We start from the raw sequence: 15,275 nt of genomic DNA, 5'->3' as shown, positions 1-15,275 counted from the left end.
GTTGATACCTACTTGTGCCAGGCGGCTTCTCACCTCTCATTGCTCCCAGTATTCTTCCTAGGATGGTCCATCTGTGTCTCCGCCATTGCTAGGATTGCAATACAGAGACGTTCTGCATTCTGTTGGGAATTGTTGTTGTATAAAATGGATACAGAGCATGAATTACAGAGCTAGACTACAGCTCCCAGGCAAAATGGCACATGATTTGGGCACTTGTGGTTTGTTGGTCCCTGATATACATTATTTATAAAAAAGTAAATGAAACATTGTAGCAACAGCATTATATCTTCAAGAGCAAGTAGTCATTTTGAAACCATATTTATTTCACACCACAAGTGCCAGGTCTTGTTACGTCCTGGGAGCGACACATCATTTGCGATGTTTTAAGCTACCATAGACCTGGCAATAAGCCAGGTTGCTGGCATCAGATGGGGCTGGGCGATGCAGTGGCAAGTTATCGGGGCAGGGGGGTTGCAAATGTGTTTGGAGCTTATACGGTTTCCAAGGGCTGCCTCCTCCTGGATCGCTCCACCCCGATTACCCATTCAGAGTCGTGTTTAACCCTGGTTGTCCAAAAATAAGAAGTAAGAAAGGGCGCTCCCCACTCATTTTCAATATTCACACTCTTCTAGGTGTGTTCATTGTTGATGTGCTTCATTAAAATCGTTATAGCAGATGTGACCTCGCTATACACAGTTATAAAACATTAATTGTGCATTAAAAGCCCTAGAATACACATTTCAAAACGATCCAGAAGCTAGAACACTGATTTAATTTCTTTATGGAGGATGCAGCCAAATTTTTATTGAATAAAAATGTATTTGGGTTTAAAGGTCAGTTTTATTTACAAATACAAGGCACCGCTATGGGGTCTCGATTCACACCATCTTATGCAAACCTTTTCATGGTGTGGTGGGAAGACAACACCATTTGGCAGAATAACCCCTATCTCCAATATATCCCATTATGGATCAGATTTATTTATGTCCTGTGGGAAGGGAGCCTAAGGACCCTGGCGACCTTCAGTCCCTGTTGACCTTCTGCCTTTTGACCTTCCAGTGTCTACCTAAGGGGTGTCGACCTTTCTTGTGCCGACCTAATGACCATGGAGACCCGGGAACTCCGGTGATAAACTCCTCTCGTTTTACAAGAGACAGAGGGTGAGATTTAATAGGATGAGAGATTTGGTGAGAAAATCTCCTCCAGTTTTTTTAAAAGCAGCAATCATTTACAATTCAAAATCAAACTGGTTTTGCAGTATAAATGATTGCCGCTTTAAAAAAACTGGAGATTTCTTACCAAATCTCTCACTTTCTGAATCTCTCATCCTATTAAATCTCACCCATACTGTATATAGCCTTCATCGTAAGGCCAGACATTTTTTTTTTTAATGTTTAAAATAAATACTTTGTGGAGCATCTCCATGTTTATCCAAGGTATATTAAATTTACAAGAAAGAAGTAAAGGTTGGATCATTTGACGATATTACGTGAGACGTCTTGTGGCCTAAGCTAAGGCTCATTTCTGGTACGGAGCTTACAGATTTTATCATTGTCACCAGTTGATTTTCTTAACGATATCTACACTATGAGAAGTGCATTTGTTTTTATTTTGAGGTGACCATTTTTGTTAAAGCACATCAAAAGGAAAACACACCTACAAGAGTGTGAATATTGAATATACTGACTGGGGAGCGCCTTATCTTATTATTTTTTGGGGGACATATCCTTATAGTTGGTGACTATTTATTGATAGGGAAACACCCTTTGTTTAGAGCGCGTTTTTTTAGTTTTTTCTATATCAACCCTGGATGTGACCATGGTTGAAATGCCGGGTTGGTCGACCCAGGAAATTGGTCAGTGGTGCTTTTACACTGCAGATCAACCTGCATTGATGTGACAATAATCCGGGTTGCTTTGGCAGTCTGAAATGGGTACAAATTATATATATGGTTCTCAAAGTTTCTTGAATAACAATGCCCTAGACCATCAGCATATTTTTTTCACAGCACCCCTAGGATAATATTTGTATTAATATATTTAGAAAAACAATATCAAATTAAATAAGTTGTACTACCTAGGTTCAGATATGTGTCGGTTATGCATCCACTATCCACATGTTGTATGATTGGTAGCTGCTAGCACTGGTTTTTCCTGTCACTGATCATAAACTATTTTATTTGGTCCTGGACCATCAACCCTAGGTTACCCTGTAAGAGCCTTGTGTGCCTAGGCACACAGTTTGGGAACCACTGATATACAGGTACTGTATACTGTACATTATTTGAAATAGCTGATATGTTTATACATACAGCATACAGTCCATTCTATAGCAAAGGCTGGTTTTCATTATATTTAATTAATTTAAGCATAAAACCAGATGAAATACTTAAGCGATTAAAGAAAATGTCTCATTAAGAGTTGGATGTATTTTTGTAAGTCCAAACATACGCAGAAGAAGCCACAAAATTGTTGCTCTTGCATTTGTAGTTTGAGTCACATGTATTTCGGGAGACATTCAACTCAAAGCACAATACAGTATTGCTATGTCAGGCATGTAAATGAACTATATTTACTCCCAAATATAGTATAGACATATGATTTGCCAGTTTTAGGTACAATTGAAAAGTTGTATTAACCCACATTGGCTGCATCATTTTCTTGCATTTACCACCCTCCAGTCGGTGGGTTCCCAGTTTAAATCACGGCACCCTAAAGTATCAGCACTTTTTTCAGGGCACCCCAAAAACAAGTTTTGATGTTTTATTGATTCTTTTGTTTTATATTATAAAATGATGTGTAAATTGTCCTTACCTTAGGTTTATTATGTGGTGGTGTACAGTTGTGCTTCTGATTGTTGGTTTTGCTCACAACATATTGCCACTCCTCAGTGCAGAATATCTCATCTGAATGTTTCTGTAAACCAGCATAGAGACTAAAAGCATCAATTATGCAGATGACTATTGGGGTTATTCAGACCCGCTCACAAATCTGTGTTTTGTTTTAGTAAAGGGACAAACCATGTTGCACTGCAGATGGGGCAGATGTAACATGTGCAGAGAACCATACACACGGTTTGATATATATATTTTTTATTACCAGTTCTTATATAGCGTATACATATTCCACAGCGCTTTACAGAGCGACCCCCACTAGGCCGCTCCCTCCCCACCTCCACTGTTGTTGCCCCCCCCCATACCTTCGCTTCGGCGATCGTTCGCCGGAGCTCCCCTGCCGCCGCCATTACTTTGGGAGAGATGGCGGCAGGCTCGAGGGACTCAGATCGCTCTGGTGTTCAGGCGTCCGTGTCCTCCCGAGCCTGCTGCCGGCTAGTGTGCTGCTATGATTGGCAGCGGCCGCAGCGGCAGGGGAGCTCCGCTGGAGCAGAGGGGCTGGGGGGGGGGGGTCACAGGAGGGGAGGGGAACGCTGGGACTCCTCTAACCCATCAGTGGATGGTTTTTCTGGGAAAGGAAAAACCTGTCCTATTTAGGTACTCCTGCCCCAGAAAAACCCACCACTGAAGGGGTTAATATACTGTATGAGATAACGTTGATACCCATTTTCAGCCAGGAGACACTGTTGTTCTGTAGTTGTCACATCTTTTGAGGTCTTTGTTAGGTTAGTGAATACAGCCATATTGGACCTTGAAGAACCAAAATAAAATTTCCCCTGTGTATATTATAATTAAAGATCTGGACCAATTGTGGAGTTAAGGATTATGTAAAAGTTCTGTTAATGTCACATGGGGAACCAGTAACGGCCTGTAGTTTTAAAAAGACATCTGAGACTTAATTGCTAACTTTATCTCCTCTTCCGTTCTTCTGTTATATCTGTAGCCTATTAGGTTTTTTGGCTGCAGCCCAGTATAGTCTTAGGATGTCACAACTCTCTATATAATTTTGGATAACAGAAGAGTTTACGGACAATGAAGGATTCCCCATTTGAATATTGTACAAAGATCAGCATTGGCAAATAGATTTTTACTATAGATTTTGGGGATTTTGTTAAAACAGAAACAGTAAAGTGGATTTGAGTATATGGATTGCAGGAGAGGCAGAGTAAAGGAGAGCTTGAGCAAGGATTCAGAGCACAATGACATGATACAATTTTCGGTACTTGTTTCCTAGCACGGCGCCCATCGCATCGCAGACCATAAGGCATACGATGGTATGCGATGTTACACGATGGCATGCGATGTTATACAATTTTAAATTGTATACCATCGCATTGTATGCCATTGTATCGCATATACAATGGTATGCGATTTAAAATTGTATAAGCACCCTAATGGGTTTTTCAATGTTAAAAGTGCCCCCTATAAGATAATTAACCGTGGATCTGATTTTATATAGTGCGGTGAGCGCAGCGAGCCACCAAGCCCGAAGCGTGGCGAGCGGACGCAGAATACATGTAAAGTAATACGCGCCCCCTCACGGGGCTCGCTGCACTCGCCACGCTTCGGGCTAGGTGGCTCGCTGCGCTCGCCACACTATATAAAGTCAGCTCCACGCCGACATGGATAGTGGGGGTATGAAAAGGTCGGAGGACGCGTACAGCCGCCCCTCGCCACGCTTCGGGTTGGCGTTCATAGTGGGGGTGGCATGGGGGTGCATTTAACATTGTAAGCCCCCATTAGGGTGCTTATACAATTTAAAATCGTATAGGGGGCTTATACAATATAGCATTGCATCGGGTGTATGGCATGCGATGCGATTATGTCGTACGACTTAATATCGTGGGCGCCGTGCTAGGAAACAAGTACCACATTTTCTTATAATTGACAATACATCTTGTGTAAGTTACAATTAACATCTATTGAGAAAGTAACAATCTATCAAGAAAGGGGATGCAGTTGATAGGTCATCAAGCAAAATTAGACAGTCAATAGGTCGACCATTAATCGTCGACAGGCAAAAAGTTGACACGTAAAAAAAGGTTGGCATGAATTTAGAGTGGGCATAGAGTGAGAATGAGATTGTGTGCCCGAAGAATGGCGAGCGCAGCGGTACTTATACGGTGTCCATGTTGACCTATGTCGACATAGACACAAAAAAAAAAACCTTTGAAAACTCATGTCAACCCTTTTTTATATAGACCTGTTCTCCATGTCGACCTTTTTTAAGTCAACCTTTTTTAAACTGACCTTTTTCATGTGCTGTTCTTTTGCTTGTTGACCCTATGACCCATACGCAAGAAAGGATTATAATTAGAGTCTACAGTACAGAATATTGCAGAAAATGGAGACATTTTATAAACATTGCTGCAGTAGAAATAAGCAGCAAGGCTTGGCTGAACCCAGAGGTATGGTGCCGTTGTAGGCAGTGGAGAGAAGAAGATAATGATGGAAGCGTAAGGAAAGAGCACTGCTAGTGAGGACTTAAAAACTACTTTTGAATGGTAGATGTGCTTAACTTGAAGGTACTGCAACAATAATTTTTTGGGTGGAGAAAGGCTGGAATGGAGCTTGGAGAATGGCCTTAAAGGGGCTAGTTGGATGGGGAAGTTGATGTTGTGTTTGGCCCAGTGATTGAGGGGTAGATGTATGAAGCAGTGATAAGAGAGAAGTGTGCCAGAGGAGAAGTGGCCCATGGCAACCAATCAGCACTGAAGTAACATCAATAATTTGCATAAAATAAAGTTATACAGTGCAGCTGATTGGTTGCCATGGGCCACTTCTACTCTGGCTCACTTCTCCTCCCTTATTACTGCTTTATATATCTACCCTGGAATCCTTTGTGGTTTATCAGAGGTGCTCAGTTCAGGTTGCTCCATAGTGACATGATATAATGTGGTAACATATTTGTCCTACATAATGACAATAAGAATTCCACTGTGAGGACTGAGTTTACCACTCTGAATCAGTTTTTGAAGGGCCAATATGTGATGTTGTCAGACTACGTGTAGTTGTGTACCTGCTATTCCTGGTCTCCTTTCCGACACCGCTCGGCTGCTCCCTGCCTGCTTCACTCGCCTGCAATTCAGAGGGCGGAGGGACAAGGGCACCCCAGGGAGGCAATACCCCAAAACACCCCACAGAATGGTAACCACACATTAGGACGGTGATCAAAGATTTTATTTAACACCAAGGAAACCGTGGATCACCGCTTTGCAGAATGATGAAGAAATTTGGCAACAAATAAACACAGTTGTAATGAATGAAATAAGAACAATTCACATTCTATGAATAAAGATTTTAGAGGAATTTCCACCGAGGTGATGCTGTGCGCAATGGGGTCACTGAAGCACCATAGGCCGCACCTCGCGCAGCACCACGACCATAAATGCAATACACCGTTCTCTGTAAATAACTTTACGAAATAATGTAAGAATGATAAGAAGACCCAATAAAGGAAGGTATCGTGTGCGATGGGGCCGTCTAGGGTACTGACGGGCCACAATTCGCACGGTACACTCCGTTGAAAATACCGCTATACAGTTATCCCACTGTGCAAAGAAGTGCAAACATCAAACTTTCTCAATACATAAATTACAGTATAAATTTCCCTGAAAACTGCGCAGTTTTACCATTAATGCTAGGTACCATTGGCCTAGGTGTACCAATTCACTGTTAAGTACAGGGTAGCAGTCTAGCACTAGGGTTCACAGGCTTGAGTCCGTACGGTCTCCGGTGGATCCGGGCTAATCACGGGAGAGCAAAGGGAGTGCGGGAGAATGCCTCTATGGCGACACCAGCCAAGTATTCACTGCGGGATTGGTAGCTGAGGGCCTGAGAAGTTAATCAGGGCATGGGCCACTGGTGTCCTGAGCTGGGAGGCCGTGAGGGCAAGGGCCACTGAAGCTCAGGATTAGGAGGTAGCAGGGCTCAGGGGAAAGGTGAGGCGCCCAGGAGGGGTAACCCGGTGATACCTGGGGTACTGGTGCCGTTGCCAGCTCCTGCTGGTCACTGCTGAACCAAGGGCACACTGCTGGGCACTTGTCACACCGCTGGGCTTACAGGGGCTCAGTTGCAGCTGCGTGTCCAGAGAGGGGAAGCCCTTTTCCCTGCTGACACGGGGCTATAGGCAGTGGGGAGGAGGTAGAGGCAATCACTGGGAGAAACTGAAGGGGCGTTTGGGCCACTTTGCAACTGGGGCTCAATAGCTCCTGAGTCCTGGGGGGGGGGGGGGGCGTTGGTGAGGCACTAGAAAGGCTGTGGTCAGTGAATGGAGGGAGCTGGTGAGGTAGCAGTACCTGATCACCGCCTACTGGCTGCCAGCTCCTGCTGGTCACGATTGGGGCCTCTGTGCCGGCCTTCACGGAGTTTCTGCTCGGGTCACCGCCGCTGCTCCCGTCCTCTCTCTCCTGCCGCGTCACACTCCCGCGCCGTTACCCTGCCGCGCGCTGCTCTCCTTCCAGCCGGACCGAGTTTTCCTCCCCCTCAGCCTTCGCGCCAGTTCCTCCTCTCCGCCCCCGGGACCCTGGCTACTCTCTGTTCTACCCAGCAACAGGCTGACCCGTCCCCCTGGGGTTGGCGCCCTGCTGAGCCACCAATGGAAAAAGATGGCCCCCCCTCGCCTTCCAGGCCTAAGGTAGTCCCGGGGGTGGTTGCCTGGCAACCCCCCGAGGCCGTGTCGCCGGCCACCATATTTGAAAAGGGCAGCACTGCCCATCACCAGGTATCCGTGGGTGCAGCGTGAGGTACCCCCAAATCCTGGGGTGCCACAAATGCACAAAAGGGATGTTAAGTAGCCCTGTTTAAATAGACATCCTTGTTCTATCATTTAGGAGTGAAAGGATCCCTTGCTTCACATGAGTTGTCTGTTGTAAGGTACAAAACATTCAGAAGGTTTTAGCTTATTTGTTCACCAACATTTTGGGCAGTATTCAATGAGGATAATTCGCCCTGTTTCACAGCGAATTTGTCCAATTTTCCAGGATTAGGAGGTAGCAGGGCTCAGGGGAAAGGTGAGGCGTTTTTTACACATATCAGCCAGCAGGGGGCCAGGAGCCGAGAGCCGCTCATTAGATATTCATATATTCACTGCTCCCGATCATTACATATGCACGATTGGGTGCATTGAATACCCAGTCCCCTGCTGGCTCACCCAGGGGGCAGCCTGTGCTGCCTGGCTCCCGGGGAGCCCACCTCCCCCTCCCCACATACGTTCTGGGGCAGGCAGGGAGACTTCCATCTCCCTGCCTGCCACTCTCCTCCGGGATGCCGCAGGGGTTCCTATTCGCCGTCAGGGGCAGCGAGCCCCTGCAACGTTGAATAGGGGGACAGCGAGGCTCCGGAACATGGCGACAGTGCAGCGAATCCTAAACAGGATTCGCTGCACGCCGCGATTATGTACATTGAATACTGCCACTTATCTTCTTTATTACTATTTTATTAATATATTTAGTTGAGCCAATAGTCTCTTTACATTTTTTTCTATCAAGATTAATCAAATTTCCCCTCTCAGATTAAAAATGCACTAATATGTATTTAAACATGCAATTACACACTACATTTCCTATTAAATGAACATCTGTACTAGAAGATACGTTTGATTTGCTTTGGCTAGTGCCCAAATATAATAACTGTTTTAGTGCAAATCAGCGGTTAGGAAAATGAGGCACATAAAAGAAAACCAGTTAAGAAACTTAACAGACAGGCCAAATGTTCTTTTCCCTGATTAATGGTAAAACATGTTAACGGCAAGTATCCGACACCGTAATTACAACAGTGGCTAATATTCTCCTCTGGCTTTGCGGCATGTTGAATACTTTCCCAAACTTCGCCAGGTACAGTCAAGATTTTAAGGATATCCATGCTTGAGTCTAGACCAGGCATGGCCAAACTATCTGCCCTCCGGCTGTTGTGAAACTACACATCCCATCATGCCATAGTTGTAGCATTCCCCAATAGAATAACTGTGGCAGGGCATGATGGCACTTGTAGTTTCACAACAGCTGGAGGGCCAGAGTTTGGCCATGCTTGGTCTAGAGCAGGGCTCGGCAACACCGGCCCTCCAGATGTTAGTGAACTACACATCCCAGGATGCTTTGCATTAGTTTTGCCATGTGGCCATGCTGAAACTGATGCAAGGCATGCTGGGATGTGTAGTTCACTAACATCTGGAGGGCCGGTGTTGCCCAGCCCTGGTCTAGAGGATAAATTGACTGAGGTACTAATTAAGTCACCTGTGCTCAAGCATGGATTTCCTTAAAAGTTGGATTGTATTGGCCAAGATTGAAATTCTGACATTGTATTTCTAGAAATAAATATCCCAACAATAGTTATCCAATATTCTATATTAAATTCTAGGTAATATAGCCCTGGTAATGTACCCATAAAATGTAGGGATAATGATTTTGGCAGTAAAATGCCTCTGGATTTGAGCTACTGAGCTAACTGCTGGCCATACATCAGACCAAAAATAATAAAAATAAAAACCTGGTACTGGATAGGAGCAAATGTAGTTTGTAATTAAGTCCTTTTTTTCCCAAATCGGAAAATGGACAACACCTGTCACTCAGACCATGTACTGTAGTTGGACCTATTTGATTTAAACAATTTCACTGAATGTTTTTGTCCATTCTCCTGAGTTTGTGAGCAAATTGATTATTGGCATTTGCCCCTGTACAGTACCAGATGTTCAGTATAACCAACCAACTAGTTGGCTGAAAGTTGGTCTAGTTTATGGCCAGCATAGACCTGGCAGTTCACAGGCACTATGTGTAATATTTGGCTGTAATATATTTGGTATTGAATTTCAAGCATCAAGTTTTAGCACAGGTGTAAATTTGTAGTGGAATGTTAAAGACTTTCATCCTGGATATAGGATGTTTATATTTGTATGAATATTCTGATTCACTCGGAAAGACACAATCACTCCCTAATGGACAAAACCATGTGCACTGCAGGTGGGGCTGATGTAACATGTGCAGAGAGAGAGTTAGATTTGGGTGGGGGGTGTATTTCAAACTGATATCTATATTGCAGTGTAAAAATAAAGCAGCCAGTATTTACCCTGCACAGAAACAATAAAGCACCCAAATCTAACTCTCTCTGCACTTGTTACATCCGCCCCACCTGCAGTGCATATGGTTTTGTCCATTAGAGAGTTATTGTGCCTTTCTGAGTGATTCAGAATAACCCCCTAAACTGTAGTCTCATTACACATTATACTAGATACATCTGACTTAATGGCATGTTGGATCACCTCTACTTATCTCAAAAAGAACTTCTGGTGTAATATTACTATAAATATATATTTATTTTATACATGCAATTCAACAGGTATAAACTACAGTGTGTTTGTAACAAATCCCCCATCCTGCAACCACTTCATACTCTGCCAGGTCACATAGCATGGCTCAGGATGGCCCTGTGTGGGTATCCCTGCTGCTGTATACATCTGGACCTCATCTGCTACAGCTACTGTAGGTGGTGCAAATGAGAGGCTATGTCACATTGGCATGCCATGTCGTCTATATGTACCATGCCACTAGGAATGTATGTATTAAAGAGATAAACATTTACTTCTTTCGATATGTTTACAAGGATAATAACGTATGGGAGAAGAGAGGTATCCGCAGTCACATAGAAGCTCTTTCACTGGGTGTACTGGCTCCTCCCCTCTGCTTCCTCCCACATGACCAGTTTAAGAAAATGGCTCACTGTGAAGCTCCAGAGAGTTTTTCTTCAGTTTCATTTCTTTATTATTTTGGGTCTGCTGTTTGAGCTTAAACAGCATTCCTGCATCGTGGGAAACCAGGGGAAGGGTTCAATTGCCGACCTCTTTAGGTACCGAACTGACCCTGCTGCAGGACCACTGTCCTGAGAGGGTGTTTGCCACCTCGGTCACTTAGATGTCAGCGTAGCTCATCCCCAGCATGCCGCACACCCCTGGTTCAGCCTGAAACCATCAGTGGTGAGTATGACCCGGGGTTCCCTCAGTACCCCAAACGCAGTTCACCGCATTAGGGCTAATTACAGTATGCCCATTTTCCAGTATAAATAAATGTGTACCCCCAGCGCTCTGCAATGGGCGGGGCTTACTCAGAGTGGGACCTGACCTCTGAGGGCGCCAAACTAACAGCTTCCTGCTTCTCCCTGGGCTCTGTAATCGCCATTATTCACCTCCTGGGACACTCCTCAGCAGTGGGGAAGGAGAGGGAGTTCTGCAGCAGTGACAGCACAGGTTTTGGGCGTTTTAACCCTGTGAAGGGTTAATAACTGCAAATACATAATCCTCTGTGATTTATGTATGTTACCAGCTCTCGCTAATCTGAGAGCTAGGTTGTTGGTGTACAGGTCCCCCTCAGTGCCTCTGAGTTTTACCCACAGCCTTGTTAAGCTACCACACATAAGCTGTAATTCACATAGTGCATTACTTGTCACATAGTGTGCTTATTGTACATTACAAATCACTGTGAGTGTGGGTTCAGGTTGTTTTTCCCCCATCATGGTCAGAAAGATAACCTGTATGTTATGCAGTGTGAAGTTTTCACCTGCTTCTACTTCACAAGTGACTTGTGAAGCTTGTATTTCCCCAGTGCTTAGTGGGGTCTCACCCCAGCTTAGTGGGAATATGCAGTCTGCCTCTCAAGAACCAGACTTAGCTAGTTCTATAAAGACCATGCTGCAGAATGTGTCCTCTCAGTTAGCTCAAAAACTGCTCTGACTCAGAAAGTCAGACAGGAATTATCTGTTCTGTCAGCCAGAGTGGATAATTTAACCCCCACTCCTACGCACTCCCCTAAACGGGGCGCAGAGGCTATTCCTCCTGATACAGATTAGGAGCCTGAAATGGGGGATAGATTTAGATGAGCCCTTACAGGACTCGCAGCCTGCACTTACAGGCACTGAACCACTCATTATGGCCATTAGGGATGTGTTAGATCTCCCTTTAACTGAGTCTGTAGTGGGGGATCCATTCTTTGGAGCCCAGAAAAAGCAGCCTATTGTTTATCCAGAACAGGCTGATTTGGAGGACGCATTCAAGGCGGCTTGGAAGTCCCCAGAACAATGTTTTAAACTCACAAAGCGGTTTGTATCTGCATTCCCTTTCGAGTCGGCTGACCAAAAGGTGTGGGAGGAGCCTCCTGTTGTGGACACATCCTTATCACGCTTGTCCAAAAAGATGGTACTACCGGTACCAGGGTCCTCGTCTCCGAAGGACAGCTCTGATAAAAAGGTAGAAGCTACCCTCAAGGCTGTTTCTACTGCTAGCGGCGCATGTCAGCGCCCAGTTCTGGCAAGTTGCTGGATGGCTAAGGCCGTCCACACCTGGGCCTCCCAGATACTGGAAGGTTTGCAAGGGGACGTTACTGTGGCGCAGGTTTTAGAGAAACTGGGCCACATCCAGGATATGGCCAAAATGCTGTGCAATGCACAAAAAGAATTAGCTGCGATAAATGCACACAATTCAGCTATGGCAGTCTCCGGACGCAGAACCCTCTGGCCACGCCAGTGGACGGCTGACGCTGATTCGAAGTGTAGCGTGGAAAATCTCCCTTAATCTCACATGCGTCAGTCATCTCTACGATGACTCAGGCCAGAATGCCGGTGACTTCTGCACATTACCACCACATTTGGAGGAGGTATGTAGGCTGGTGTGAACAGTTAAAATTTTCACCAGCAGAATTTAAATTGGACCGCTTCCTTTACTTTCTGCAGTCTGGTTTGGAGTTGGGCCTACGTTTAGGTTCCTTAAAGGTACAGATCTCGGCCCTCTCCATTTTATCCGGAGGAAATTTGCCTCTCTGCTGGAGGTACAGACTTTCCTGCAAGGGGTGCTGTGAATTCAAACCCCCCCCCCTTTGTGCTGCCTACACCTCCATGGGAATTGGAGGTGGTCTTAGATTTCTTGCAGTCTATTTGGTTTGAACCCCTGAACTCAGTGGAGTTAAAATTCTTGACGTGAAAGACAGCCGTTCTGTTAGCTTCAGCACGGAGGGTGTCAGAGCTTGGCGCTCTGTATTGCAAGAGCCCATACCTCATATTCCATGAGGATAGGGCGGAGCTCAGAACGAACCCACAGTTTCTTCCAAAGGTTGTTTCGGCCTTTCATTCAAACCAGACTTTTGTTGTTCCAGCAGGTGGGCCTCACTCGGAGATCCCTGCTACGGTGGATGTGGTTCGGGCTCAAGTTGTACGTCCAGAGGGGTGTTTTGGCTCTGCAGCTATGTAGGGCAGCTACATGGTCGAGCCAACATACATTTGTCAAATTTTATCAGTTTGACACCATTGCCAAAGACATTCATTTTGGGAATGCAATTCCCGCCCATCCTTGAATCTTGGGTATAATTCCCATACGTTATGATGAAATCCCCAATATCCCATATGGATGATAGAGAAAATAGGATTTTAATACCTACCGGTAAACCCTCTTCTCTGAGTCCATATGGGATATTGGGCGCCCGGCTCAGTGCGGGATCTTGCTGCCTTGTTGATCCTGTTACTGTTATCTTGAATTACAGTTCTACTGTTTCTTGACTTCAGTTATATTCTTGTTCTTGGCCATTGTTGTGTTATGGGTGTGCTGGTTGCATGTCACCACTTTACTACATTTATATGTTAACACATAGTTATATCCTTTTCTCGTATACTTTCCATTCCTTTGGGCACAGTTTTCATATTAACTAGTCATGTGGGAGGAAGTAGAGGGGAGGAGCCAGTACACCCAGTGAAAGAGCTTCTATGTGCCTGTCTCCTGTGGATACCTCTCTTCTACCATACGTTATGATGAAATCCCCAATATCCAATATGGACAAGGATTTACTGGTAGGTATTAAAATCCTATTTTTCAGGGGTTTATTTACTGGGGTAGAAGTTTTATTTGAGATGGAATGTCAGTATGGGCAACCAATCCGATTCTATCTATTATCTTCTAGAAGGTGCAAAATAATTAAGAAGTGGATTCTGATTGGGTGCTATGGGCTGCATCCTGTCTTCAATAGAACTCCCATCTTAGTAAAAAAAAAATATATGGTTAGTGACTCATTGAAGATGCAAATAAAAGTAATAATACATGTTGCAAACTGTTAAGCATTGTATTGATGATGATGATGACTTACCAAATATATTATTATTTCCATGAATATCAAATAGTACATCCTTTTCTCCACTGCAGTGCTCCAAACCAAAGTTACGGGTTCCGTGTTCTACAATTCTTGAGATCAGAAAATGTACCAATCTGGAGATGCCAGACAATGTTAACACATTCGTACTTAAGGTATGTAGCTTGCTAAATAACCAGAGTCCAGTACTGTAAGTATATGTAGATGCTAACACATCATCTCCCATGGCAATGCATTTGCTCATGTGCAATTGTCATACAGTATATAACAGTCAGAAAGATCATGACAGTTATTGATATATTGGTGTTTGATATCTTAATTTAATGAATCAATGAGGGAAATTCAGACCTGATCATACATTGATGATCAGATGATTAACAATACACTGCTCATGTGTATGTGCTGCTATGCGCATGTGTGACACCTTGCTGCATTGAAAACCTGGTCCAACTTTTTTTTTTTACCAGCCGAGGTGATTGACACCTCGGCTGGTAAAAAGAAGTAGGTGTCTTTGGGTGGTGAACAGCAGTTTAGTGGAAGTGTTAAAGAAAACGCTAGGCGTAACGGAAAAACACTGGGAGTGTCAGGGAAAACACAGACGTGCCAAAGCATGTCAGGGGAGGGTGTGTGATGTCAGCTCCAGACTCGATCTGGCTGATTTCATCGCAGCCGCCGAGTAAGTCTCTGGCTACTCCGAGCCTGTGACCAGTGAAAAGAGAAAATCACTAGGCATGAGCATCTTACCAATGGATTTAGACAATTTGCACGACTGCAAAGTCTTTGCCGGCCATACACATCCATTCCATATGGTGTACACATTAATTTGCACGGCAGGATTTTACTATAGTGGGGCAGCATCTACCTGATCAACGGCTTCTGTAAAATCGCAGCCGTGCAACAGATCTGAACCGGCCCAATGTGCCATCATCCTTAACACTATCTTATAGTTGTGCAGTTTTTCTTGTCAACATTAAAGCTGGGTACACAAACCGGTCCTCGAGATCTACCAACGCTCCATGTTTTCCAAATCACCTAGCTGGTGCATAGCTGTAGTCATTACTAACTGTCACATTCTCACACATGCTGCATTCATTCCTACTATAGATCCACAGGTTGCCTGAAACATGAACTGTTGGTAAATTTCGAGGACAGGCTTGGCCACCCCTGCATTGGACAATGTGCAAAAAAAGACACCTGGCTCTTATCGGAGGGGTCCTAGGGAAGGAATCCTACCACATTATGAAAGTATTAACACTGGGAAAATT

General features: G+C 44.6%; 1 protein-coding gene across 1 annotated transcript in view; it reads left to right on the top strand.

Annotated features, from left to right (window-relative positions):
- The window catches only part of SH2B3 (SH2B adaptor protein 3), a 151,444-nt gene that overhangs the window by 107,617 nt on the left and 28,552 nt on the right, over window positions 1–15,275 (top strand). The window contains exon 4 of the mRNA XM_083151417.1: window positions 14,064–14,165. Within this exon, the coding sequence (XP_083007543.1) occupies window positions 14,064–14,165 (102 nt within the window). The remainder of the gene's footprint in view (window positions 1–14,063; window positions 14,166–15,275) is intronic.

This window comes from Crinia signifera, chromosome 1 (genome assembly GCF_055691185.1).
Source record: "Crinia signifera chromosome 1, ASM5569118v1, whole genome shotgun sequence".
NCBI classification, from domain to species: domain Eukaryota; kingdom Metazoa; phylum Chordata; class Amphibia; order Anura; family Myobatrachidae; genus Crinia; species Crinia signifera.
Note: the sequence above shows the minus strand (reverse complement) of the source record. Positions and strands in the feature narration are given on the sequence as shown.